The 24,967-nt window shown below is 41.4% G+C and overlaps 1 protein-coding gene across 1 annotated transcript in view; it reads left to right on the top strand.

Annotated features, from left to right (window-relative positions):
* The window catches only part of LOC127575132 (protein eva-1 homolog A-like), a 257,064-nt gene that overhangs the window by 74,704 nt on the left and 157,393 nt on the right, over positions 1–24,967 (top strand). Inside the window, exon 2 of the mRNA XM_052024810.1 lies at positions 19,927–20,141. Coding sequence (XP_051880770.1) covers positions 19,927–20,141 — 215 coding nt within the window. The remainder of the gene's footprint in view (positions 1–19,926; positions 20,142–24,967) is intronic.

Here is a 24,967-nt window from a genome sequence, read left to right as displayed (position 1 = left end):
GAGCAACACCTTGTACGCCACCAGGGTGGTCTACAACCCAATGGCATGAATATTGAGTTTTCCAATTCTAGGTAACCCCTGCTTTTCTTTTATTTTCCCCTCTCCTCCTACACCCCACCCCTTCTGATCCTCCGGTCCTCCCATTTTTGTTCCCCACACCACCCCACCAATCTGGTTCCAACTGTCATTCGTCTCTCCCCTAATGGTTCCAATTCTCACTTATCCGAATCCAGCACTGGTAGCCCTTTGTGTTCCTGCTTATCTCCTGCCAGCAGCCATCTCCTCCTTTCTTCACACTCCCCTCCCCCACCTCACTTCATCTTTTTTCTTTTTCCTCTCTCTTTGTTTGCCTCCATCTATCATTCACCTGTCGCAGTCTTCCAACACCACCCCTCCTCACCTCCCCTACCTGGCACAACCTGCCTGGCACAGTAGTGTAGTGGTTAGCATAACGTTTTACAGCGCCAGCGACACGGGTTCAAATCCAGCCACCGTCTGTAAGGAGTTTGTATGTTCTTTTCGTATCTGTGGGGGTTTCCTCTGGGTGCTCCGGTTTCCTCCCACATTCCAAAAACGTACAGGTTAGGAAGTTGTGGGCATGCTACGTTGGCGCCGGAAGCGTGGCGACACTTGTGGGCTGCCCCTAGAACACTATGCAAAAAGATGTATTTCACTGTGTGTTTTGATGTACATGTGACTAATACATCTTACACTCCTCAGTCCACTAATCACCTTGGAATCCTTTCTCGCCACTCCCCTTCTCTCTATGCGGGCCACCTCACCTCTCCACTCTCAGTCCTGATGCAGGGTTTTGACTCAAAACGTTGACAATTTCTTTTCTCCCACAGATACTGCGTGACCCGCTGAGTTCCTCCAGCACATTTTTTTTGTTCCTTCGTATTATTTGACCGAGAGAAACAAAGGACTGCAGATGCTGGAATCTAGATGAAAAAAACAAGATGCTGGAGGAACTCAGCAGGCCAGGCAGCAGCTGTGGACAAAAACAGACAGTCAACGTTTTGAGTGGAGAGGTGAGGTTGCCAGCATAGAGAGGAGAAGGGGAGTGGCGAGAAGGGATTCCAAGGTGATTAGGACCCTTCGGGAAAAGGGGAAGCCCAATATATTAGGGAGGGAAAAACAGAGCAGTGATAGGTGGACAAAAGAGGGGAGATGGGGTTGGTGATCAGTAGATGCAGGTAAGAGATGGTGATAGGCAGATTATATTTGCTGACTATACCTCTTTACCTCTCGTTGTCTTGGTGAAGCAGCCAGCATAATCAAAGACCCCACCCACCCAGGTCATTCTCTCTTCTCTCCTCTTCCATCGGGTAGAAGATACAGGATCCTGAGGGCACGTACCACCAGACTTAAGGACAGCTTCTACCCCACTGTGATAAGACTATTGAATGGTTCCCTTATACAATGAGATGGACTATGACCTCATGATCTACTTTGTTGTGACCTTGCACTTTATTGCACTGCACTTTCTCTGTAGCTGTGACACTTTACTCTGTACTGTTATTGTTTTTACCTGTACTACATCAATGCACCTTGTACTGACTCAATGTAACTGCACCGTGTAATGAATTGACCTGTACGATCGGCAGGCAAGACAAGTTTTTCACTGTACCTCAGTACAAGTGACAATAATAAACCAATACCAATTTTGCAACTCAAATTGAGACTGAGCACATCCTTGAATTTTTTTTCCTCTGTCAACCTGGTCAATGTTTTCCTAGGACAGAACTCAGAATAGTGTCCATTTCAGAGTCTAGTGTTAAACATGCAAACAATGCCTGCCCTACGTAGCCAACTAAGTGCAAGTAGGGCCTGTAACTGGGAATATTAGTCTGGAGGTGGACACTGTTCATTTATTCTTATAGTAAACCAGAGGATTTTGCAGAGATGGTAGTATTTTTGTAGTACCTGCCTGCCTGCTGTTGGTAGTTCAGGCCTCAGAAGCATATACAAGGGCAGGGATCACTGCCTCTTGGTAAATGATAACTTTTTTTTTGCTGGTCTGAGCTCCTGATTTTCAAATACCATTTTCCTCAGTTAAGCTATGGCTGTGCTGATGCACAGAAGGCAATGGTGAATTTCATCACTGAAGTCTGTCTTCACTGAGGGGTGGGTCCTGAGATATGGGAGGTAGCCCTTGTTTTCCAGGGTCTATGAATTTTTGTTTTGGAGCAGTATAGTAGAGCAGAGGCAGGTTAGTAGATGTTGAGTGTAAGGCCCATACCCTCACATGCTTCAGATAACAAATCAACATTGGCTTATTGCTCCTTCAAGCAAGCAGAAAGGCAAATATTATTACCATACCACAGCTCCATTATTGCGCTGTGGTTGACCTTGGTTCTGGAGTGTAGTTGCCGCAGGTTGAACAGTTTCCCATTAGTTGAAAAGGTGAGGCAATATTGCAGCCTTGTTTGGCATGGGTCTTCTCTGAGATTGGCTGTGTTGTAGATCCATTTGTTGGTATCATGGTTTGCATGTTGTTACATAGACAGGATGTTGGTAGCTGAATTTGAAGAGGTTGTTCCATAGCCCCATCCGATTGATAGAATCAAAGGCTTTAGTGAGGTTAAATGCATCTGTCTCAATAAACATCACCACCCCCCCCACCTCACCCCTCTCACCCACCAGCTCCCAACTCCAGCCTTGTTCCCAGTCCCTGGCTCCAGGCACATATCTAACTACGTTTCTGACCACCAGCTCCAGCCGCACTTAACCATGATTCCTGGTCCCCGGCTCCGGCTGCACATCTAACAGCATTCTAAGGATGTGTTTAAGTGTGCAGCCAGAAACTACAATACCTATAGCAAGAAAATGTAATTTTTTGGTCTATGTATAAAGCCCCAAAGAACTGGCAATGCAGGTAATATGATTGAGAAATTCAAGAATATACCACACAGAAGCTGATGTTTAGAAAAGAGTTATACACACTTAATTAAGAAGATCAGTAATAAGCATGCAGAAATACCAATCATAATTTATTGAGTGCTGTGGTCCAGCTAAGTTCACTGCTCCCCAACTTGCCAGATCAGTACTTCATTGGAATTGTGCCTTCAGTAGTCACTTATTCCAAAAAGAAGCTCTGATCTGACTGCCGAGGCCCTGCAGAGTCCTGGATCTTCCTAACCATAAATGGCAAACGCATCCACAGAGGTGCTTAGACAACTTGTTGAGCCATGTCCTCAGACTTAGCAGCTGTCAAAATGGTCAAATAATATGGGGAGAAAAACACAGCAAATGCTGGAGGAACTCAGCAGGCCAGGTCAACGTTTCTGGTCAGGACCCTTCAAGACTGAAGATGGGAAAAGGGGAAGCCCAATATATTAGGGGGGAAAACAGCAGTGATAGGTGGACAAAAGAGGGGAGGCGGGGTAGGCACAAGGTGGTGATAGGTAGATGCAGGTAAGAGATAGTGATAGGCAGGTGCGGGGGAGGAGAGGAGAGCAGATCCATCAGGGGGTGTGTCAAAGGTGTGGAGGCAGGCGGCCCATGGGGGAAGGTGAGGAGAAACAAGAGAAACTAAGAAAGGGAAGAAAAGAAAAGAGGCATGGTTGGGGTGGGGTATGGTCTGGTTACTCAAAGTGAGAGAATTCGATGTTCACGCTGTTAGGCTGTAAGGTTCCAAGATGTTAAATGAGGTGCTGTTCCTCCAGTTTGCGTTTGACTTCTCCTGGCAGTGGAGGAGGCTGAGGGCTGGCATATCTGTGATGGAGGGGGAGTTGAAGTGACTGGCAACAGGGAGATGCAGATCACAGTTACAGACGGAGTGCTGATGTTCTCTGAAACATTCACCTAATCTGCATTTGGTCTTGCCAATGTAGAGGAGGCCACACTTGGAGCACCGAATGCAGTAGATGATATTAAGGGAGGTGCAGGTGAATCTCTGTCTCACCTGAAAGGACTGTTTAGGTCCCTGGATGGAGGTGGTGTAGGGACAGGTGTTACACCTATGGCAAGGGCAGTGGAAAGTCCCTGGGGTGGGAGCGGGATGGGTGGGGCGGTAGGAGTGAATTAGGGAGTCGCAGAAAGAGCGGTCCCTGTGAAAGGCAGAAAGGGCTGGGGAGGGGAAGATGTGTTTGATGATGGGGTCCCATTGGAAATGGCAGAAGTGGCAGAGAATGATGTGTTGGATACGTAAGCTGGTGGGATGAAACGTGAAGACAAGGGGGACCCTATCCCTGTTGGGTCTGAGAGTGGTGGGGGTGAGAGCAGAGGTGCGGGAAATGGCAGAGATGCAAGAGCGAGCTCTCTTGACCACAGTAGGGGGGAAGCCCTGGTTAGAAAAGAAGTTGGACATCTCAGATGTCCTGGAGTGGGAAGCATAGCAGTAGATGCAGCGAAGACAGAGAAATTGAGAGAAAGGGATTCTTGCAAGAGACGGTGGGAGGAGCTGTAATCAAGGTCGCTGTGGGCGTCAGTAGGTTTGTAGAAGATGTTGGTGGATCATGAATCTCCTAAGGTGGAGATGGAGAGATCGCAAAAGGAGAGAAAGGTATCAGAGGTAGTCCAAGTGAATTGGATGAAAATTAGTGGTGAAATTTATGAAACTGTTGAGTTCTGCACAGGTGCAAAAGATGGCACCAATGCAGTCATCGATATAGAGAGGAAAGCGTTGAGGAGTGGGACCAGAGTAGGCTTGGAACAGAGACTGTTCAATCTAGCCAATGAAAAGGCAGGCATAGCTGGGGCCATGGCTACACCCTTGGTCTGTCGAAAGTGAGAGGAATCGAAGGAGAAGTTGTTCAGGGCAAGGACAAGTTCAACCAGGTAGAGGCACGTGTTAGTGGAAGGGGACTGGTTCTGTCTCTCTTCTAGAAAGAAGCGGGCGGTGAGGCCGTCATGATAGGGAATGGAGGTATATAGGGACTGGATGTCCATGGTGAAGATGAGGTTGTGCATGCCGGAGAACTTAAAGTTATGGAAGAGTTGGAGAGCGTGTGAGGTGTCATGGATCTAGGTGGGAAGGGATTGGACCTGGGCAGAATAGTGTTCAGGTACGAGGATGTGAGCTCAGTGGGGCAAGAGCACGTGGAGACAATAGGTCTGCCGGGACAGTCCTCCTTGTGGATTTTGGAGAGGAGATAGAAGTGGGCAGTCCTAGGTTGCGAGACTATCGTGTTGGTAGATGGGGCGGGGGGGGGGGGGGATGTGAGTGTGGAATCTCCTGAGGTGATGAGATCTGTGATGGTGCAGGAGTTAATGTCCTGGTGGTCCTCTGTGGGGTTATGGTTCAGGGGTAGGTTGGAGGAATGGTCCGAGAGTTGGCATCTGGCCTCTGCAAAGTCGAGGTCAGTACGCTAGACTACCACGACACCACCTTTGTTGGCTGGTTTGATGACTATGCCATTGATTCTTGGGAATTTCTGGTTCATGACAGTTCAAAGTGGGTGAGGGTCATTTTAATGGTATTGGGAACCTTGAGTCCATGCATTGGGATGCACACAAAATTCCTGCATAAGCAGTGGAAAGAGAGCAACATCTCACAAACTACCCAGCTGTAGTCACCTCCTACCCCATCTGTGGAAGAGCATACTGTTCCGTCATTGACCATCAGCCACCTCAGAACCTATAGAACCAGAGTGGAAGATAGTCACCCTCAATCCCTAGGGACTGCCAAAGAAGAAGATTGTTTGTCCAATTAAATTAATCACCAGCTCATGCAAGTACATATTTGTGCCACATTTACAAGTTCAAGAATGGAATATGCTTATAGGTTTGGTATGAGTTTTCTCACCATTAGGAATGGAGGTGAAATCGCCACATGCCTGATATTATCGTAAAACAATGAATTTTTAATGTTAACAAGGAACCAATGGCTAATATTTTTTTAGAAATTGTGGATGTCCTACTCCAGCAGGCGTATAGTTGAAGCATTTTCATCTTTTGGAGGGTCTTGGGCTGCTTGTTTAAATTCACCTTAAATGCCCACTCAAAAGGCACAATGCAGTTTCTGCCTATTCAAGGTATAATAACTACTTTTAATTGAACTAATTATAAACCTTGAGGGAGAAATTCACCTTCGGTTACTAACACTAAATGCTCAAAAAGAAAAGCAATGACTGCTCATTGTATTTTGCAAGTGAGATTCAGTTCTATTGACCTCCAATTGTGCATTGTTTATCGAATGCAATTTGCATGTGATTAATAGGGTCAGAGAAGTCACATTTGAAATATATGATCCTCATAAAGCAATTCAAGAAGACAACATGTTTGTACTAAGTCTCCCAGAATAATGAACGATCTCATTTCATGGGGAACTTTATCTTCTCGAGGAATTGCTTGACATTGTGGAACAGTATCTGGTTAGAGCACTGTTCTTTTCTGTTAAGTTTAATTTAAGAAAGACAAAGAACTAAGAATTTTTTCTCTCAATCTGCAGCTACAGTTACCGGATATTAACCTGACTTCAGAATCAGGCATTCAAACATCCTATGAGATATGCTGAAAAGATTCTGTGAGGATGTTTCAGATTATTATTTAAATTAACACTTGTTAACAAATGAAACTTGTGCTACTGTGGGGGAAAGAAATTCATTTAATTATTACTGTTCTGGCAAGCTATCAGTGGATCATATAGTTGTGAAATAAGTCTGCATGTACGCCAGCAATGACTTCTGTCCCAAACAGTGTCAAGCTTGTAAGAACCAAGGAAGTGCACATAGGTAGCAGTTATGTGAAGAAAGATGTACACCAAGAACAAATGGAAATATTGCAACAATTATTCAGTTTAAGTTCCCTACTAGACCACCAGGAAATTCATCCTTAGGTTTGTAAGTCAGAGTCTTAGTGTGACCTGGATCCAAGTTGATTAGTTTATCACATTAGTGCCAGTAATGAAAAGATGGAAGCTTCCATCACAGTATTTGAATTGACATTAAACATTTCAGAATAATTGTTGCAATTATGTTCAGCTCTGTGGTTCTAATAAATGGGATACTTTGCTGACTATATTTTGCAACTCAAATTGAGCAGGAAGATGGAAGATCAGAAATCACAGGCCTAGGGCTCCAGATGTGAAAATAAAAGTATGCTAAAATGTACACTCAGATTAGGTAGGGAATGTTGAAATAAATGTCTGCCTGCAGTATAAACCATCCATATGTGTCTGAGCTCCTTTTCACAGACTTAATCTATGGAATACTGCTTATGGACTGTCTTCATAAATTGTACAGATGGAGTAACATGTCAGTTGTTGTTTGATTAACTTGTAACGTGGCTCAATAATGTTAACAACAGTGGTACATTTTGAAGTGACATTCTCACCTGAATAAAGCCTTTGACTGGTAAACTTCACATCCTCCACAATAGAAGATAAATGACTTGTAATGTTAAATATGAGGTCTGAATATATTTGAGTTCTGTCTGAGGTATGATTATCTTATCAATAAGCAACAGTTGGTGACAGTAATCTCAATGCGCAGTGTATTTTGCAATTACCTCCCAGAGGGTAGGTGCCCTTTAGTCCTAATTTAGTACTACATTTTCAGTTATATTAAGGTGATTCAGTTACATTAATTGACGAGTGATGTGAAACAATTTTCTGGGAAGAATTCGGAGGCATCTGCCCTAATGGAATAGGGGCATAGCAATATGAATCACCAAAAGTAATGTGGATAAAAAGGGGAGTAAAGATGCAAAACACTGGGTTTACATTTTTGGAAGGATAGAATTGGAAAGTAAAACAATGCATATTAAATATGTGTAGAACTGCAGCAGGAGTACTGGGAGCAGTCCTGTCCCTTATGGATTATTAAGGCACATAGTGGACAAATGTACAAAAAAATTGCTAGAATGATATAAAATTGAGAGGTTACATTTGTGGGGGTGATGAGAACCAGTGACTCAAAATAAAAACCAGCAGCTAATAACTCCAAAAGACAATGTAGTAGGAACTTCTTAAAACACAGAGTGGCTAGGATATACAACTGCCATCACAAAGTGTGCTTAAGACGATTAGTGCAAATACTGTTCAGGAGAATGAGGCAAAAGGATATGCTGATAGGATTAGATAAAGAAGTGGGGGGGGGGGGAGGCGAAGAGCTCCTGTGCAATGTAAACATCAGCGGTAACCTGTTGGGTCCAAAGACCTATTTCTGTCTAATAAAAAACTATGTAATGATGCGTAGCTGAAATGGGAAAATGTTCAGTTTACCAACAGTCATCCTTCTCACTTTAGTTTGTATAAAATATAGCAGAAAATCATCAGCAAATGTGTAACTTTATGAAATGATGTAAGCTTGTGCACTATACTGAGATGACAATAACTGACAGCTATCTAAAATTGGTACTGTTCTCATGTTAGCAAATTGAGTGGATTTTCATAGTAAATGGGATTTGGATTTTATGCATTTGGTTCACTGAACACTCAGCCGCCCAATGTAAATATAGTCAGATGAAGGTTATTGCTGCTCTCTGCATTGAACTCGTGCATTAAGCATTTTCAAATCATTAGATTTGCATTAGAGTTATCGTATTATCAAGATAGCTGATGAATGTGGGGATGGGATCTGAAACTGTCTAGAAGTTCTGATTACTGCAGCTTTGAACGGCTTTCTTGAAGCAAATTCTGTTTATTTTTAATCAAATCCTTTAGTCTTACTTGAGACCACTTGGATATTTTGCCCTCCAATGTACAATGAAAGTTCTTGGGAGCAGTTTAAAATAATTGATTGAAGAATTGGAAGGGAGATGAGAAATTTTTTCACCCAAAGAGTGGGGAGGGTTTGGTCCTCTCTCTACGATTTTGAATATTGAATTTGAAGGCAGAATGCAAGGTTAATGGCAGGACTCTGAGCAGTGTGTAGGAACAGAAGTGTTCCGTTCTGGTTGCCTCATTACAGGAAGGATATGGAAGCTTTAGAGACGGTGCAGAAGAGATTTGCCAGGATGCTGCCCAGATTGGAGAGCATGTCTTATGAGGATAGGTTGAGCAAGCTGGGGCTTTTCTCGTTGGAGTGAAGGAGGATTAGAGGTGTATATGATGATAAGAGGCATAGATTGAGTGGACAGTCAGACACTATTTCTCAGGGTGAAAATGGCTAACATGAGGGGGCATAATTTTAATGTGATTGGAGGCAAGTATAGGGGGGGATGTCAGAGGTAAGTTTTTTACACAGAGAATGGTGGGTTTGTGGAACGCACTGCCGGCAGAGATTGTGGGGGCAGATACATTAGGGACATTTAAGGGACCCTTAGGTAGGCACATGAATGTTAGAAAAATGGACGGGTATATGAGAGTGAAGGGTTAGATAAATCTTAGAGTAGGATAAAATGTCGGCACAACATTGTGGGCTGAAGGGCCTGTATTGTGATGTAATGTTCTATGTTAATTGGTTGTGGAGTTGGAGAGCGTCATTATATTTAAAACTTAAGGGATTTGTACTTCTGCAGTCTGCAACGGTAAAAGCCAGAAGCTGGCAAGTGAGATTAGATCAGGTATCTCCTCCAGCATGTACACAAAAAGCCAAATGTCATCCTTTTGTGCCAATCATTTTGGTGATTTGTATCACAGTTCTAAAGGACTTACCTTTGAATGTCATCACTATAGAGGAAAAGGAGGAGGGATTGTGTGGATTATTGTGTGCATTTCTGGTTGCCTAGCAATAGGAAGGATGTAATTCAGCTGGAAAGGGTGCAGAAAAGATTTACGAGGATGTTGCTGAGACTGGACAGCTTGAGTTATAAGGAGCAACTGGATGGTTTGGGGTTGTATTTCCCTGGAGGATAGGAGGCTGAGGGGTGACATTTACAGAGGTATATAAAATCATGAAGGGCATAGATTAGATGAATGGTTGTAGTGTTTTTCCTAAGGTGGGGGTTTCAAAACTAGAAGGCATAAGTTTAAGGTAAGAGGGGAAATATTTAAAGGGAACTTGAGGGGCAACTTTTTCCACATGAGGTGGTGGGTGTATGAAACAAGATGCCAGAGGAGGTGTTAGAGGTGGGTACAATTACAATGTTTACAGGCTCGTGGATAGGAAAGGGTTTGAGAGATATGTGCTGAATGCAGGCAAATGGGACTAGCTCAGCTAGGCACCTTGGTTGGTGTGGACAAGTATAACTCTCTGACTCTGACTGAGGAAAGAAGAATGAAACAATATTTAATGAAGGACATGTCAGGATATTACAATTTCCATCCACCAGCACTTCCACTTCCACTCCCCTAATAAAATATAGTGGATACATAAGTCCGATGAGTTCCTGAGTGAGAACGATACAAAATGTAGTGGCATTGTGGATAGTGTAGAAGATTGCAAATATGGGCGATGAAATGGCAGATAGTTTAATCTGGTTAAGTGTGAGGTGTTGCCTATGCAAGATCAAATGCAAAATGTATACAGTTAATTGCAAGACTCTTGACAGTGTTGATGTACAGAGGGATCATGGGGTCCAAGTCTCTAGCTCCCTGGAAGTGGCAGCACAAGTTCATAGGTTAGTAAAGAAGGTGTATGGCATGCTTGCCTTTATTAGTTGAGGCATTGATTTCAAGAGTCAGGATGTTGCAGCCTTATAAAGCTCTGGTTCGGCCGCATCTGGAGTATTGCATTCAATTCTGGTGGCCCCTTTATAGGAAGGATGTGGAGGCTTTGGAGAGGGCGCAGAAGAGGTTTACCAGGATGCTGCCTGGATTAGAGGCCATGTGTTATGAGGAGAGGTTGGAGAAACTTCGGTTGTTTTCTCTGGAGCGGCGGAGGCTGAGGGGAGACCTGATAGAAGTTTATAAGATTATGAGGGGCAGAGATAGAGTAGACAGCCAATATCTTTTTTCCCTGGCTTGAAATCCCTTGTACTAGAGGGTATGCATTTAAGGTGAGAGAGGGTAAGTTCAAAGGAGATGTGTGAGACCTTTTTTTACACAGAGAGTAGTGGGTGCTGGAATGCACTGCCAGGGGTGGAGGCAAATATGAGAGAGGTGTTTAAGAGGCTCTTAGATAGGCACACAAGTTAAGGTGGATAAGTTGCCAGGGCCTGATGGCATATATCCCAGAATATTGAAAGAAGCAAGTGAGGAGATTGCTGAGGCTTTGACAAAGATCTTTGTCCAGAGGACTGGAGACTAGCAAATGTTGTGCCTTTATTCAAGGAAATAGGGATAATCCAGGTAATTAAAGGTAAGTGAGCCTCTCGTCAGTGATAGGGAAACTATTGATAGGATATTTAGGGATAGGATTTATGTGCATTTGGAAAGGCATGGCCTGCCTAGGGATAGTAAGCATGGGTTTGTCCAGGAAGGTCATGCCTTACAAACTTGATTGAGTTTTTTGAGGAGGTGACAAAGGAGCTTGATGAGGGTAAGGCAGTGGACAATATCTACATGGACTTTAGTAAGGCATTTGATAAGGTCCCACATTGTAGGTTGATTCAGAAGATAAAGATGCATGGGATCCAGGGTGAATTGCAAGTTTGGATTCAGAACTGGCTTGCTCATAGAAGACAGAGTAGGGATGGAAGGATGTTAATCTGGTTGGAGGTCCATGACCAGTGGTGTTCCGCAAGGATCGGTACTGGGACCTCGGCTGTTTGTGATGTATATTAATGACTTGAATGAAAATATAGATGGGTGGATTAGCAAGTTTGCAGATGACACCAAGATTGGTGGAGTTGTGGACAGCGTAAAGGACTATCAAAGAATACAGCAGGATATAGATCAGTTACAGATATGGGCAGAGAAGTGGCAGATGGAGTTTAATCTGGGCAAGTGTGAGGTGTTGCACTTTGGGAGGTCAAATGAAGGGAGAAAATGTACAGTTAATGGTGGGCCCCTTAATAGCATTGAGGTACGGAGGGATCTTGGGGTCCATGTCCATAGATTCCTCAAAGTTGCTGTGCAAGTTGATAGGGTTGTTAAGAAGGCATATGGTATGTTGGCCTTTATTAGTCGGGGGATTGAGTTCAAGAGCTGCGAGGTAATGTTGCAGCTCTATAAAATCCTGGTTAGACCACACTTAGAATATTGTGTTCAGTTCTGGTTGCCTCACGATAGCAAGGATATGGAAGCTTTAGAAAGGGTGCGGAGGAGATTTTCCAGGATGCTGCCTGGATTGGAGAGCATATCTTATGAGGATAGCTTGTGCGAGTTGGGGCTTTTCTCTTTGGAGCGAAGGAAGATGAGAGGTGATTTGATAGATGTGTACAAGATGATAAGAGGCATAGATCAAGTGGACAGTCAGACTTTTTCCAAGGGTGAAAATGGCTAACACGAGGGGGCATAATTTTAAGTTGATGGAGGAAGGTACAAGGGGGATATCAGAGAGAAGTTTTTTACACAGAGAGTGGTGGGTGTGTGGAATGCGCTGCCAGGGGTACTGGTGGTGGCAGATATATTAGGGACATTTAAGAAACTCTTTGGCACATGGATGATAGAAAATGGAGGGCTATGTTGGAAGGAATGGATAGATTGATCTTGGAGTAGGTTAAAAGATCAGCACAACATTGTGGGCTGAAGGACCTGTACTGTGCTGTAATGTTTTATGTTCACTGAAAGTGGCTATGCAAGTGGATATGGTGGTAAAGAAGGTGTATGGAATGCTTGCCTTCATTGGTAGGGGTGCTGAGTATAAGAGTAAGGAAGTCATGCTGCAGCTATATAGAACTTTAGACAGACTGCACTTGGGGTATTGTGAGCAGTTCTGGTTACCCCATTATAGGAAGGATGTGGAGACTGTGGAAAGGGTACAGAAGATGTCTACCAGGATGCTGCCTGGACGAGAGGGTATGAGCTATAAGGAAGGGTTGGACAAACTTGGGTTCTTCTCCCTAGAGCATCAGAGGCTGAGGGGCGACCTGATAGAGGTTTTTAACATTGAGAGGCATAGATAGGGTATACGGTTAGCATTTCCTACCCTGGGGAGAAACGTCAAATACCAGAGGACATGCTTTTTGAGGGGCACGTTTTTTTTTTACAAAGAGTGGTAGGTGCATGGAATGGGTTACTAGGGTGGTAGTGGAAGCAGGCAGTTTGGGGGAGCTTAAGAGGCTTTTAGATAGACGCATGAATATGAGGGGAATGGAAGGATATGGATGAGACACTGGAAGAGGACATTTAGTATAAATTGGCATCAAGATCAGCACAACATCGTGGACCGAATGTCCTGTCCAGTGCTATACTGTTCTATGTTCCATTAATGTGCAGAGAATGGAGGGATATAGACGTGTTGGCAGAAGGGACTAGTTTAGTTGGTTTTTAATTACTAATTTAATTAGTTCGGCACAACATTGTGGGCCAAAAGGCCTGTTCCTGTGCTGTACTGTTCTATGAGAAGATGTGCTTTGGGAAGATGCACCTCATCAGAGGCAATGAGTGATGTATGCAAAATACTCATCCCCCACCCCCATGATCATTTACCAACATGACTCTATGTGCAATGCAGATGCCATAGGACCAGGAGATCATGGACGTGAACATTACTGTCAACATTTATTGCTCATCCTAATTGTCCTTATGAAGGTGGTGGTGAACCGCTGCATTTCTTCTGGTGAATAAATTCCAGCATTTAAACCCAGCAACAATGAAGGAGCAACAATATATTTCCAGTGTGGTGTGTAACTCAAAGGGGAACCTGTGGTTGATGGTGTTGCCATGCACCTCTTGTCCTTTATTCCTTCTTGATGGTACAGGTGGTGAGTTTGGGTTTATCCTTAATCCACTTTTCTACTGCATTTTCTTCATAACCCTTCCTATAATCTAAAATCTTTCTACTCCAGCCTTGAAGATGTTCAATGATTCCACCTCATCAGCTCTCTAACATAGAGAATTCTGCAGATGCATGACCCTTGGAAAGCAGAAAATCCTTCTCATCTCTATCTTAAATTGGGCCTTTTATTTTGAAACTATGTCCCCAAGGACCTCCACAAGGGGAAACATCCTTTCAATGTCTACCCCCTCAAACCCCCTCAGATTCTTATGCTCTGCCTAACCTACCCAATTATTCCACATCTTGGGAATCAATCTCGAAAACCTTCTCTGAACTGCCTCCAATGTAAGTAAATCTCTCTTTAAATAAGGAGATGCTAACTGTACACATTACTTCAGGTTGTGTCTCTACACTGTGCTGCATAGTTGCAGCAAAATTTCACCACACTCGGACTCCATCCTACTTACAATAAATGCCAACAATCCATTAATCTTCCTACTTGCTCTATCTGTATGCTGACTTTCTGAGTTTCATATGCGAGGATACCCAAATTCCTCTGTGCAGCAACATTCTTCATTTTCTCTTTTTTTGGTTTAAACTTTCTGCTCTTCCCACCAAAGTGAATCATCTTCTATCTCCTCACTTTATACTCCATTTTCCAAATTGTGTCCACTCATTAAACCTGACTGTAGTTCTTTGTAGATTCTTCATAACCTCGCACATCTATTGGTAACTTTTATGGCAACAAGTTGTTTCAAGCAATTATAGAGGATCTCTGTAACCTCATTTCAGGAGCAATAGGTGTGTATTAGATGCAGCCTGATAGACACTATTGCAAGAGTTAGTTGGCTATTCTTAAATCTTTCAAAGAGTAAACTGACCACCATCTTTACAGCAGCTGGCTCCTGGGAGGGACTTGTTGCTGACTGAACATCTAGAGCTTGCTCCTGAGTAGCCTGGTTTCGGTCGCAACATTTGAAATGGCATCTGTTAAGTGAAAAAGTGAAGCAGAAAAGGAGATTGAGAAGGCTGCTTGCTGATGTCTGGTACCCTGTATCTGAACTGATCTTGTATACAAGTTTCTTCCTTAGAGCAATTGTTTGAATAAAGTAAAGATGGGAAAGAGTCTCAAATTGCTCATGTAACTTCATGCTTTTCATGACCTTTGTAGAAGTGTAGCTCTGCAGAGTTATGATTCAAGCAATTATTTGGAATCTTGTGCCAGTGGAATCAATGAGGAGTACTCTAGTGCAGACAGATGTCCTGGGTCTGGCACCCTGCAGAGTGGAAGGCTGTGCTTCAGCATTAGTTCTGTTACTGGCTTATCTACTCGAAGATCTGAGCAGATCTTGGCTTAAGATATTTCAAAGTCATGTGGATTTTCTTGTTGTTGCCAACGTTTGCCTTTTCTGCAGTATCAATGAACTATAATTAATCTTTCCGGCATTTCACAAAAATATTGACTGGGTTACATTTTTAGGTTGAAGGCAATCATACCATGAACACATACAAACTGTAGAATTAAAACAGCCTGCCAGGAATTTTGAACACACCTGGCAGTATTTGTAAACTTGCTTTTTTGTAGTTTTTTTTTCATTGGCAGCACACTCTGACTCCAAATCTGTGATCTTTACCATTAAGAAGAATAAGGGTAAATGCAGTGGACACTGAGTGCAATACCAGCTACAAGTTTGCTTAGAACTGCACACAACCCTTACATGGAATTGTGTCATAATTCCTTCATTATTGATGGCTTTAAACTCTGCAATCATCCCCAATGGTACTGTAGCAATACACAAAAAGTGTTGGAGGAACTCAAGCAGTCAGGCAGCATCCATGGAGGGAAATAATCAGTCGATGTTTTGGGCTGAGACCCTTCATCAGGACTGGAAAGGAAGAGGGCAGAAGCCAGAATCAGAAGATGGGGGGAGGGGGAGGACCACACGCAGGCAGGGGATAGGTGAGTCCAGGTGAGAGGGGCAAGGTTGTGGGTGGGAGAGGGGGAGAAGATTAATAAGCTGAGAGGTGATAGGTAGAAGATGCAAAGGGCTGGAGAAGGAGGAATCCGGTAGGAGAGTGGATCATGGAATAAAGGATGGGGGAGAAGAGGAGATAGGTAGGTCATCAAGGCAGGGAAAGGGAGCCATAGGAATAAGGGAAGAGAAGGGGGGGGGGGGGGGAGAAAAAGAAGGGATGGGGTTACCGGAAGTTAGATGAATTGATGTCTCCATCAGGTTGGAGACTCCCAAGGCGGAATATGAGGTGTTGTTCCTCCAACCTGCATCTGGCCTCAACGTGGCAATAGAGGAGGCCATGGATAGACATGTCAGTATGGTAGTAAGATGTGGAATTGAAGTGAGTGGCCACCTGGAGGTCCTGGGTGTTGTGGCGGATGGAGCGAAGGTGCTTGACGAAGCAGTCACCAGCTTGTTAGTAAACTCCTGATCCTGAGAATGAATGTTTTAAAACAAAATTAGATCATTGACTTTTTATTTGTCTGTGGGTCTTTATTCCAATTATACTTACTACTGGGAAGTTTGTATCTTGTACATGGAATTTAAAAGTATACTTAACCATCACATATTGACTTGAGCTAGTTGATTTTCTATGCTGTGAAATGGCAAATTTGTGATGTAACATACGGTGTTGGTACAATTTCTCAGAGTTGTTTTGCTTCCTGAAACCACCCAGGCACGTTTTACAGTTAGCTGGTGTGTTAGCTTCAGCTATACCCTGTTGTTGCACTGCATAATATTAAAACAAAACAACTTAAATTGACTTCTACTAATCTGTCAAAGCCAAAGAAACTGAACTGAGCTCTTGAAATTGAATTGAGTTGAAGAATGTACAAGTAATAACCAAAGTAACTGCAAAAGAAGGATACTTTAAATCAGAAAATAAAGGAATAACTGATGAAATTGAAGTAGCCTTCAGAATAATGGAAATAAAAGATTAATTAAAAGAAAAGGAATAAATTGACTGCACTTGATCAAAGCATCTAAGTTTAGTTCGGTTAGGTCTCCAATTGTCTTCAGTCCCTGCCACAAATGGTGAGCCGAAGTGTCTGTTTCTATGCCGAATGACTCTCTGAAGCTCTGTTCCCTGGTCCCAACTCCGTTCCTCTTGCTGCCTGATGTCTGAGGATGAACTGGAGTGATTTTCAATCTTGCTGTCACACTGATTCTGAAATGAACCTAAAAAGTCATAGAATCGATAATGTTTATGGCATAGAATGAAAGCTGTTTGACTTATCATGCTCTGTCCAGCTGAAAAGAATATCAAAGGGTCATAATGGTGTGGATTTTCAAACCCACACCTCTTCATGGATGAAAAGAAATCGTATAGACGGCATAGAAATAAATGGACAGCCTACTTCCATTTCTGTAACATTGTTCTGGCTCTGGCTTGGCTCAAGTGCTGTTGAAACCCTTCTTAATGTCTTTTGCTACTTGCATGCTGACTGCCCATCTTCCCCCCTTCATAAGTGAGGTCATCTAAAACTGCATTGCTCATTTTCCAACTTGCACCAACTCTCATTTACCCTTCATTCTTATGAGTGCTGTTTCCTAGTTTAGTAAGGCTTCCTTCTGAAAGCCTCGCACTTGTTTTTAAATCCTAGCATGCTATTACCATGCCTGTTTTTGCAATCTTGTCCTGTCTTTGTAAATCTCTGCACTTCAGCTCTTGCTACTTGCTCCACTGTTGGTAGTTGTGTTTTCAGCTGTTTAGCTCCTGAGCTAAGGAGATGCTCCTCCTCTTTCCCCACATTCCTTAAAACCTACCTCCTTGATCATGTTTGTGATCATCTGATTTGTGACTCGCTCATATTTTGTTTGATAACCCTACTGCTCCTCTTGGGATGTTTTACTGTTAAAGATTCCATACAACTGCCATTGATGTTACATGCAATAGAAAATTAATCTGACTTTGAATGTTACTTTTTTAAAACAAAGAAACCTTTTTGTCCTAAAGGTATTAACTCATTTTATGGTATGCTTACTGTTGCTCTGGCATTCTTGTATACAGACATACATTACTTCATAGGTAAGCTTGTGCAGTGAGTGTTGGAAGTGTCATTGATAAAGGAGGCATCAAACCAAGCAGATGCTGTCCTTGTCCAAAGTGCTTCTGCATGAGATCTGGAGAATTAATACTAGTTGATTTTTGATTGTCCTTGCCAGAGTTACTGAAGCCAAATATAACATTCCTTCCTGTCCCCGGAAGTGATTTCAGCCATTGAATACAGTATATGAGTGTATAGAAAGAAATAAGTGGTGATTTCAGACCAACTTTGTTCTGGAAGCCCTTTTGTTTTACAACCCTCATTTCATAAATGAGCAAATACATTTTTAAAATAAAGATTTACCATGTTACAGCTTAAAATGGATGTCTAGGTTGTTTCATTTAAAGAAGAAGATAATGTGCCATTATATCTCAGGGTTCACTTAATGTGTGATTATAATGGCATGTTATCTTCTTTAAATATTTTAGAGAAATCTTAAATATTCCTATGTTCTGTTTGGAAGCTCTTGTTCTCTGGAATAGGCTACAAGTTGTTCAGAATTGCAAAAGTTAATGGCAAGCCCTAAAAAAAACCTGGCAAAAGCTTCTGCTCATTTGTTCCTTCCTGTCATTATATTGTACAGAGATGTATTGTTCTTTAATTATTTCTTGAAGTATCTGTGAGCAAAACATAAATGAGGATCATTATAGCAAAGAAATGAGCAGAGAGTATTCATGTTTCTCTCTGAAACGGCTGAACACAGTGGCCCACCTCCCCTGGTATTTCTACGCTTTAACCCAACTGGTCCAGATATAGAGGGAAAGCAAAAACCTATTGCTGTCAGAAATCTGAAATAAAAGTAGGGAATGCTGGAAATACTCAGCAGGTCATGCAGCTTTTATGGAGAGCAAAAAGGAGTTAACGTTTCAGGTGGACAACCGTTCATCAGTGTTCTGATAAGAGGTCATTGACCTGAGGCTTTAACTTCTTTTCTTGCATTTCCTGACCCGCTTTTACTTCAGACGTGGGGAGCCCCTTGGCATCTTGAAGTCCAGCGATGAGTCTCTGAGTGGTGGCAGAGCCACGAGGGATGCATTAAGAACCTCTGTGCTGAAACATTCCTGACTATTTTGACAGCCAAAAAAGTCCCACCCCAGGTTTGCTGGATATTAACTTTAACAGAGTTTGTAAATGTTTCTGTATTGAAACATATGTCATCAACGTGGAGAGCTAATTTTAGACCTGTATAAGTGACTACAGTTAAGGCTCCGATATCACATTTTAAAAACTGTTAAAAATGGAAAAATGATTTAAGTTTTTTTGGAAGTTAAAACATTTTACAATATCACAAATAATTAAAAACATGAAAAAAATAATTAAAACAAGTGAACTTGCATTTTCTTTCTCCGTCTTCTCTGCAGCTTCAACTATCATTAAAATAATTTGGGTTGTGAATCCTGAAGCAGGTCTAACCAGACACAAGTTCTGAAAATCAAACTGCTGCAGCCGCTAGAAATCTGAAATTAAAAACAGAAAATGAATGGTCTTCAACCTGAAACATTAATTCCATTTCTCTTCCCACAAGATCTGAAATCTTGTTTCCTTGGTGTAAATTCTAGGGAATCTCAGAAGATGCAACTCCACTGTTGGACTTCAGAGGAACTCTAGTGGTGGAGCAAAATGAATGATGCGGTAACAGCTATTAGTGAGTAAGTCTGGATGTCTGCATTTGACTATCTGGGCCAATGTTAAAATTAGAGTATAGAACATAGAAGACAGAATCTAGGAATTAGAAGACTGAAAAGTACCCAGTTGAAAGTCTGCTGTTCTGAATACTCCTATTGAGCTTCATTTAAACTCTGTATGGGACCAAGGACACTGGGAATAATATAGAGAGTTGTAAAGATCTGCAACTGGTAGCACAGAGTCATGCTTGTGGACCGAATCGAGATGCTAAGTGGAATGGTCAACCGATCTCTGTTTTGTGTCTCCAGTGAATTGGAGTCTACATTTTAAGCTTTAAAAACAGTATTCTACACTGAAGTTGGTACAGAAGTCTTTGTTTCACCTTCAACGAGTGTGTATGATCCAAGACAAAGTGAAGAGAGTGAACTAGTGTACAGTTTGCATCTCCTGTGGTAGTGCACAAAGGGTTCATCCAATTGCAAGGGGATGCTGGGGGTTAATGTGGAGTGGAGTAAGGGATCACTGAGGAACACTGTGTTGTCTTTTGGCTGAACCTATTTTTTGTGTGTTTTGATCTTGTTTTGACAGGATACATGTCAAGGGTTTTGAGGAATTACACAGAGCATGCATGTGACGGAGAATATATCTCACTGCGATGTCCCCATAGAACAACAATCAGTATCCAGTCTTCATTTTATGGTAGGAAGGCACCCAGCCACCAGATGTGCCCATCACGCTACGCACAGTCTTTTAAAGACCTTGAAATGGAAGATATGTCCTGTTCAGCTATCACATCCTTGCAGGTATACATCAGACTTAATTTCAGAAATGGGATAGGAATTCTTACCCATCTGTTGAAGATAATATATTTTGTGCTTTAACTTTTTAGCATCTTGGATGGGATCCACCCAACTTAAGCCAATGCTGAATAGCCAAACCAGCAGTTCTTTTAAGGAAAGGCAGGAGGCCATCCCAAAAATGGCTCTAAAAAATGTTTAACATTTATTTTTATTGAGTTGAAAGTTGCTAGCCCATGTAATTTCCCATCCCTCAATAGCCATTTGCTTGTTGGTCTGCTTTGTCTAAAATTTTAAAGTGGACCCATTGTTTCTGCACGTGTACACACACACACACACACACTTTAAAAAGTTAACTGTAAACTTCACCTAAGCAAAGCCTAGAGATTTGTCCTATCACTTGTATTCAAACAATGTTGGAAAATCAATTGAACAAAATCTAGATGCTGAAGTGGAATATGAAACTGACAAACTGTGAGTAAGTGGGAATGAGGGGAAGGTTAGTTGTTAAGTGTGTGCGATGTCAAATAGTTTTCATCCTGACACCTGCTTGAAGTATAAGACCAAAGTACACTGTAGTATTCCATATCAGATGATAGCAAGATAGAAAAAGGACCAGAGGACTGTAACACATCTTTAAAACACATTACTGAGTTGAAAATTTCACCCCAGCCAAAGGAACTACAATGTATAATGACAGCTAAGCATGGCACTTAACCAATAATAAATGAAGGATGTGAGGACCAGAAAATAGCAACTAATTGGGGGGAAAGAGATCTAAAAATGTTTAGAATGAAACTGACTACATTTATGTGAGCTTATGTTTGCATCAAGGTGATGAAAATTGAATATAAAAACAATCAAATTAAGTCCTAGTATTTCATGCAAATATTATGAATCTGCTTTGCGAGCTTGAAATGTGTTTGGGAAACAACAACAGTTATTTTAAGCAGGATATGTAAGGAAGAAGGTTAAACAATAGTGAATGTATCAATGAAATCTACCTCTTTTGCTGGCAATTAATGCTTAGTATTTACTTAGTCAGTCATATGACTTATTGTTTTAGTAAATTTATTGGAAAATGTTAGGTAGATCATTGTCAAACTTAGGACAACCAAGTGAGTGAAAGCATTAAATTCATACTTAATTCTTGGCTGACCTACAAATAATGCTAGTGTTAATTTGGATTTTAAGGAGAGAATGATCTTTTGCCTGCCAAGGCAGCAATATCCAGGATTTTGTGTTTTGGTATTACTTCATTTGACAAAATTCTAAATTTTATGTTGTTGATGATTCTATGAAAACAAAATGGAAAGGGTCACCATTTTGAGAAACAGACAATTGATATGTCAAGCCCAGCTAATCTGAATTTCAAATCAATTTCAGTTTCTAATCCAGGTCTGGTAATGTTATAGCACCTTTTTCAGAGTACCCTTACCTAATGCAGGATTTTTTTTGCTGTGTTCTAATTTGTGAATAACATTTGACATCTCTGTATAAAGCATCACCTTTCATTAGTAATACAATTACAAATATGGAAAACTTATCAAATCCAGCTTTTATAAGTAGAAATATGTTACATGTGTTTTTTTTAATTCTAGTTACAATGAGACTAACACACAAATCTTCAACCTAATTTATATAGCAGTCATTCAAAGCCCAGATTTTCAGGACAAATTGTTAGTTCAGAAATTATGGTATGGTCCACACCATATGTATTTGTAAATATGACACATGATTTTGTCAATGATACTTGTCATCAAAACTATTTGAAATTTAATTCGAATCGGGGAATACTTACTTCCACAAAACATGTTATTCTCCATTTGTGCACTTTTCACTTTATAATCTGATATAATCATTGTTAGAGAAGGCCTTCTGCAATAAGGTATCCAAAGGAATATTTATTACTTTATTACAAGTGTTTTACCAATCTCAAAGCTTCACGGTAAGGGAGTTTAGGGATGGAGCAAAAACAAATGTGATTAGTACTTTACCAGAGGCAATAAGCTTATAGGTGTTCTGGATAAAGCTTATTAGTATTGAGCTCAGGGCTTACATTCATCAACTGATAAAACATGTCAGGAAAAGAAAATTAGGAGGAAGCTTAGCACTTTGAATCTGGGACAAATGAAGATCCTGAGGGAATGCAACTCGAGAGGGTTACCTCCCATAGTTGTTAGACACAGGCGAGTTCTGACAAGAAAACCTTAAAGCATAACTTCACTAGGCATCACTCCACCACAGGTATAAAGCACAAACTACTTCCCTCTATTTTGCTTGAGTGCCTTATTCATCTTGTAAGGATTCAGTTATTTAGACTGCTAAATTTGAATGAGCAATGATTACATAGAAAAATCGTTGTGCTGTGAAGTTAAAATAAAATTAAGATACTTTTGAACATTGTCCAAAAACTACCAAAGTAAGAACATGACATTCAAATTTCAGGTGCTGGATACCCTTGTATATTTTTCTAAGACTTGGATTACCTACAGCAGGCATCTCCATGTACTGAAAAGAAAACCACCAATGCAATCTGTGCAAAATCTGCCAAATTCAGTGGAAGGATGTGAGCCAATGTTGCTGTTCTCCCTGAGGCTGATGTCCCCAGTGCCAAGGCCCTTGTTACACTCAGTTGGCTATGTAGCACAACTCTTATTGTTTGCATGCTCAACACCTGACTTCCAAAGCAAATACTCTGCCCTGGAAAGAGATTACCAAGTGGACAGGGGAAAGATTCAAAGGTTTACTGAAAGCCTCCTTGAAGAATTACAACATCCCTACTGACTTCTGAGAATCTTCTAGCCCATGACCACTCAAAGTGGACAAGGAGCATTGAAAATCCTATTAAGAACCATTATGCTTTGTATTAGGAGAGCACAGAAGCCCTATAAGTGATGGAAGTAGTGCGCCACCTCACCAACTATTCATCCATGTGTCCTGTCAGGCACCTCCTGCCCCTCTTGTGGTTCTGACATTGGCCCCATCAGCCACCTTAGAACTAACAAAACTGGAGTAAAAGCAAGACATCATCCAAGGGGCTGCCTGAGAGGAGGAGGAGGAGGCAGGAATAATTTGACAAAAACTCAGTTATACCAAGATTATTCCATATTCATTTGGAATTCAAGTGCAGGGAGATTTATTGGTCCATTTTGCACCTGGTCTGGTTAAGTTCTTCAGCTTCTCCTGGAGTCTTGCCTTTATACTCTATTGCTGCTAAAAGATTTCAGCAGCAATAGCTGAAATGTGTGCCTTTGAAGTCTTTCAAAAGGCCCTAAACCAAGGTAATTGATCCTGGAGGGGCTAGATTACTTTGTACAGAGAAATAATGTCCCCTTTTGAAGTTGAAGATTCCAAAATTGTCACTGGGGCTGGTGGGACCTCAGGCAGAGTGGTTTCTGAATGTAGATTAGGATGAGTGCTACTAATGTGCACTTACAAGTGCCAGCAACTCATTGTCAGCATTTGACACAATCCTTGGGAATTTGAGATCTGGTCTCCAACCCATAGTAAGGCTAGGTAGGTATTTATTCTGTTATGCTAATAAAGGCAGAACAGTACTTCATGAATTGCTTACAAACAATAAAGATTGTAATGAAGCTTTATTGTGCTGTCATCTTCGATAATACCACACTTTATCTTAGAAACAGGAACACCTGCTCTGTAAAAAGAGAAATTCCTGATGACTAATGACCTATAATAGGAGGCATTAACATTATTGTCTTATCTATTTTAAGCAGCTGATTGGATTTCTGAAAAGCTCTACATGAGCTGAATTTAATATTTTTTATATAAATAGATTACATATAAATGGAACACTCTCCCTTTTGTGTAATGAGTTGAATGGACAAAATCCTGCATTTCATCAGTTAAAAACAATAGAACATTTTCAATAGTAACTCCAGCCAGCATACTGAAAACAAATGATAAAGAGCAGAAATAAAAGGTGCTGATTGACACAAATTGAACATGATGAGATAAGGACATTCTTTGGTCACTTTTGACTTACGTTCCTAATCAAGCATTTATGCAGTCAAGCATGGTTCTGTGAAAATCAAAGTAAAGGTTTTATTTGTTTTTGTTTCACTGAACAAGGAAGTGACACAATTTGAAGAAACCTCTCAAGATCAACAATAATATTTCGGTCTGCCAGGTTGTTACTAGCTGCAGGCATTGCACATCACTTTAATACCTTGTCTGTCAGTGATAATCCTTGCCGTCAGGCCCAGACTGTAGATCAAGTATAGGAATGCCAAGCAATCATCACTTTGTTTTAGCTAACAACACATCACACCATCAGAATGGAGAAGGTATTCTGTATTTCATCCAGGAAAGGTGTTTGCTATCCCCTGGGGCTATAATTTCATGCTCATTGATATCCCAGGGAATTGCACACAATATGTCAGAGTGTATGGTCACTCTTTACTTCTCTGAGATTCTTCTCCTGTTATTTCTCTGTCTTCCTTCTTTTGCTTATTTCTATTTTTTTCTATTTTTTTCTATTCAATTTTTCTCTTGTGTTTCTCACAAGCATGCAGAGCTGCTGGCAAGTATGCCAGTCTTTCAACCTGCTACATGCTCCCCTCCCTTTTAATTTCCCTTAATGTCCTCTTCACTTTTACTCTCCTGCCCTCCCTTCCAATGTTTCCCATCATTTTTTTTTACTTTATTCTAATTCAATTTTTTATTAACAATACTGTCTTGGTGCCTTTTTCTCTCCATCTGACAAATGGGTGTTTGCAGCTAATATCCCTAATTTCCATGAGTGAGAAATTATTAGTTACCTTTTCCAACTGAAAACAAAACACCGGTGTATAATTAGCTGTCTCAGA

This window comes from Pristis pectinata, chromosome 10 (genome assembly GCF_009764475.1).
Source record: "Pristis pectinata isolate sPriPec2 chromosome 10, sPriPec2.1.pri, whole genome shotgun sequence".
Lineage (NCBI taxonomy): Eukaryota > Metazoa > Chordata > Chondrichthyes > Rhinopristiformes > Pristidae > Pristis > Pristis pectinata.
This window is presented reverse-complemented; position numbering and strand designations above follow the sequence as displayed.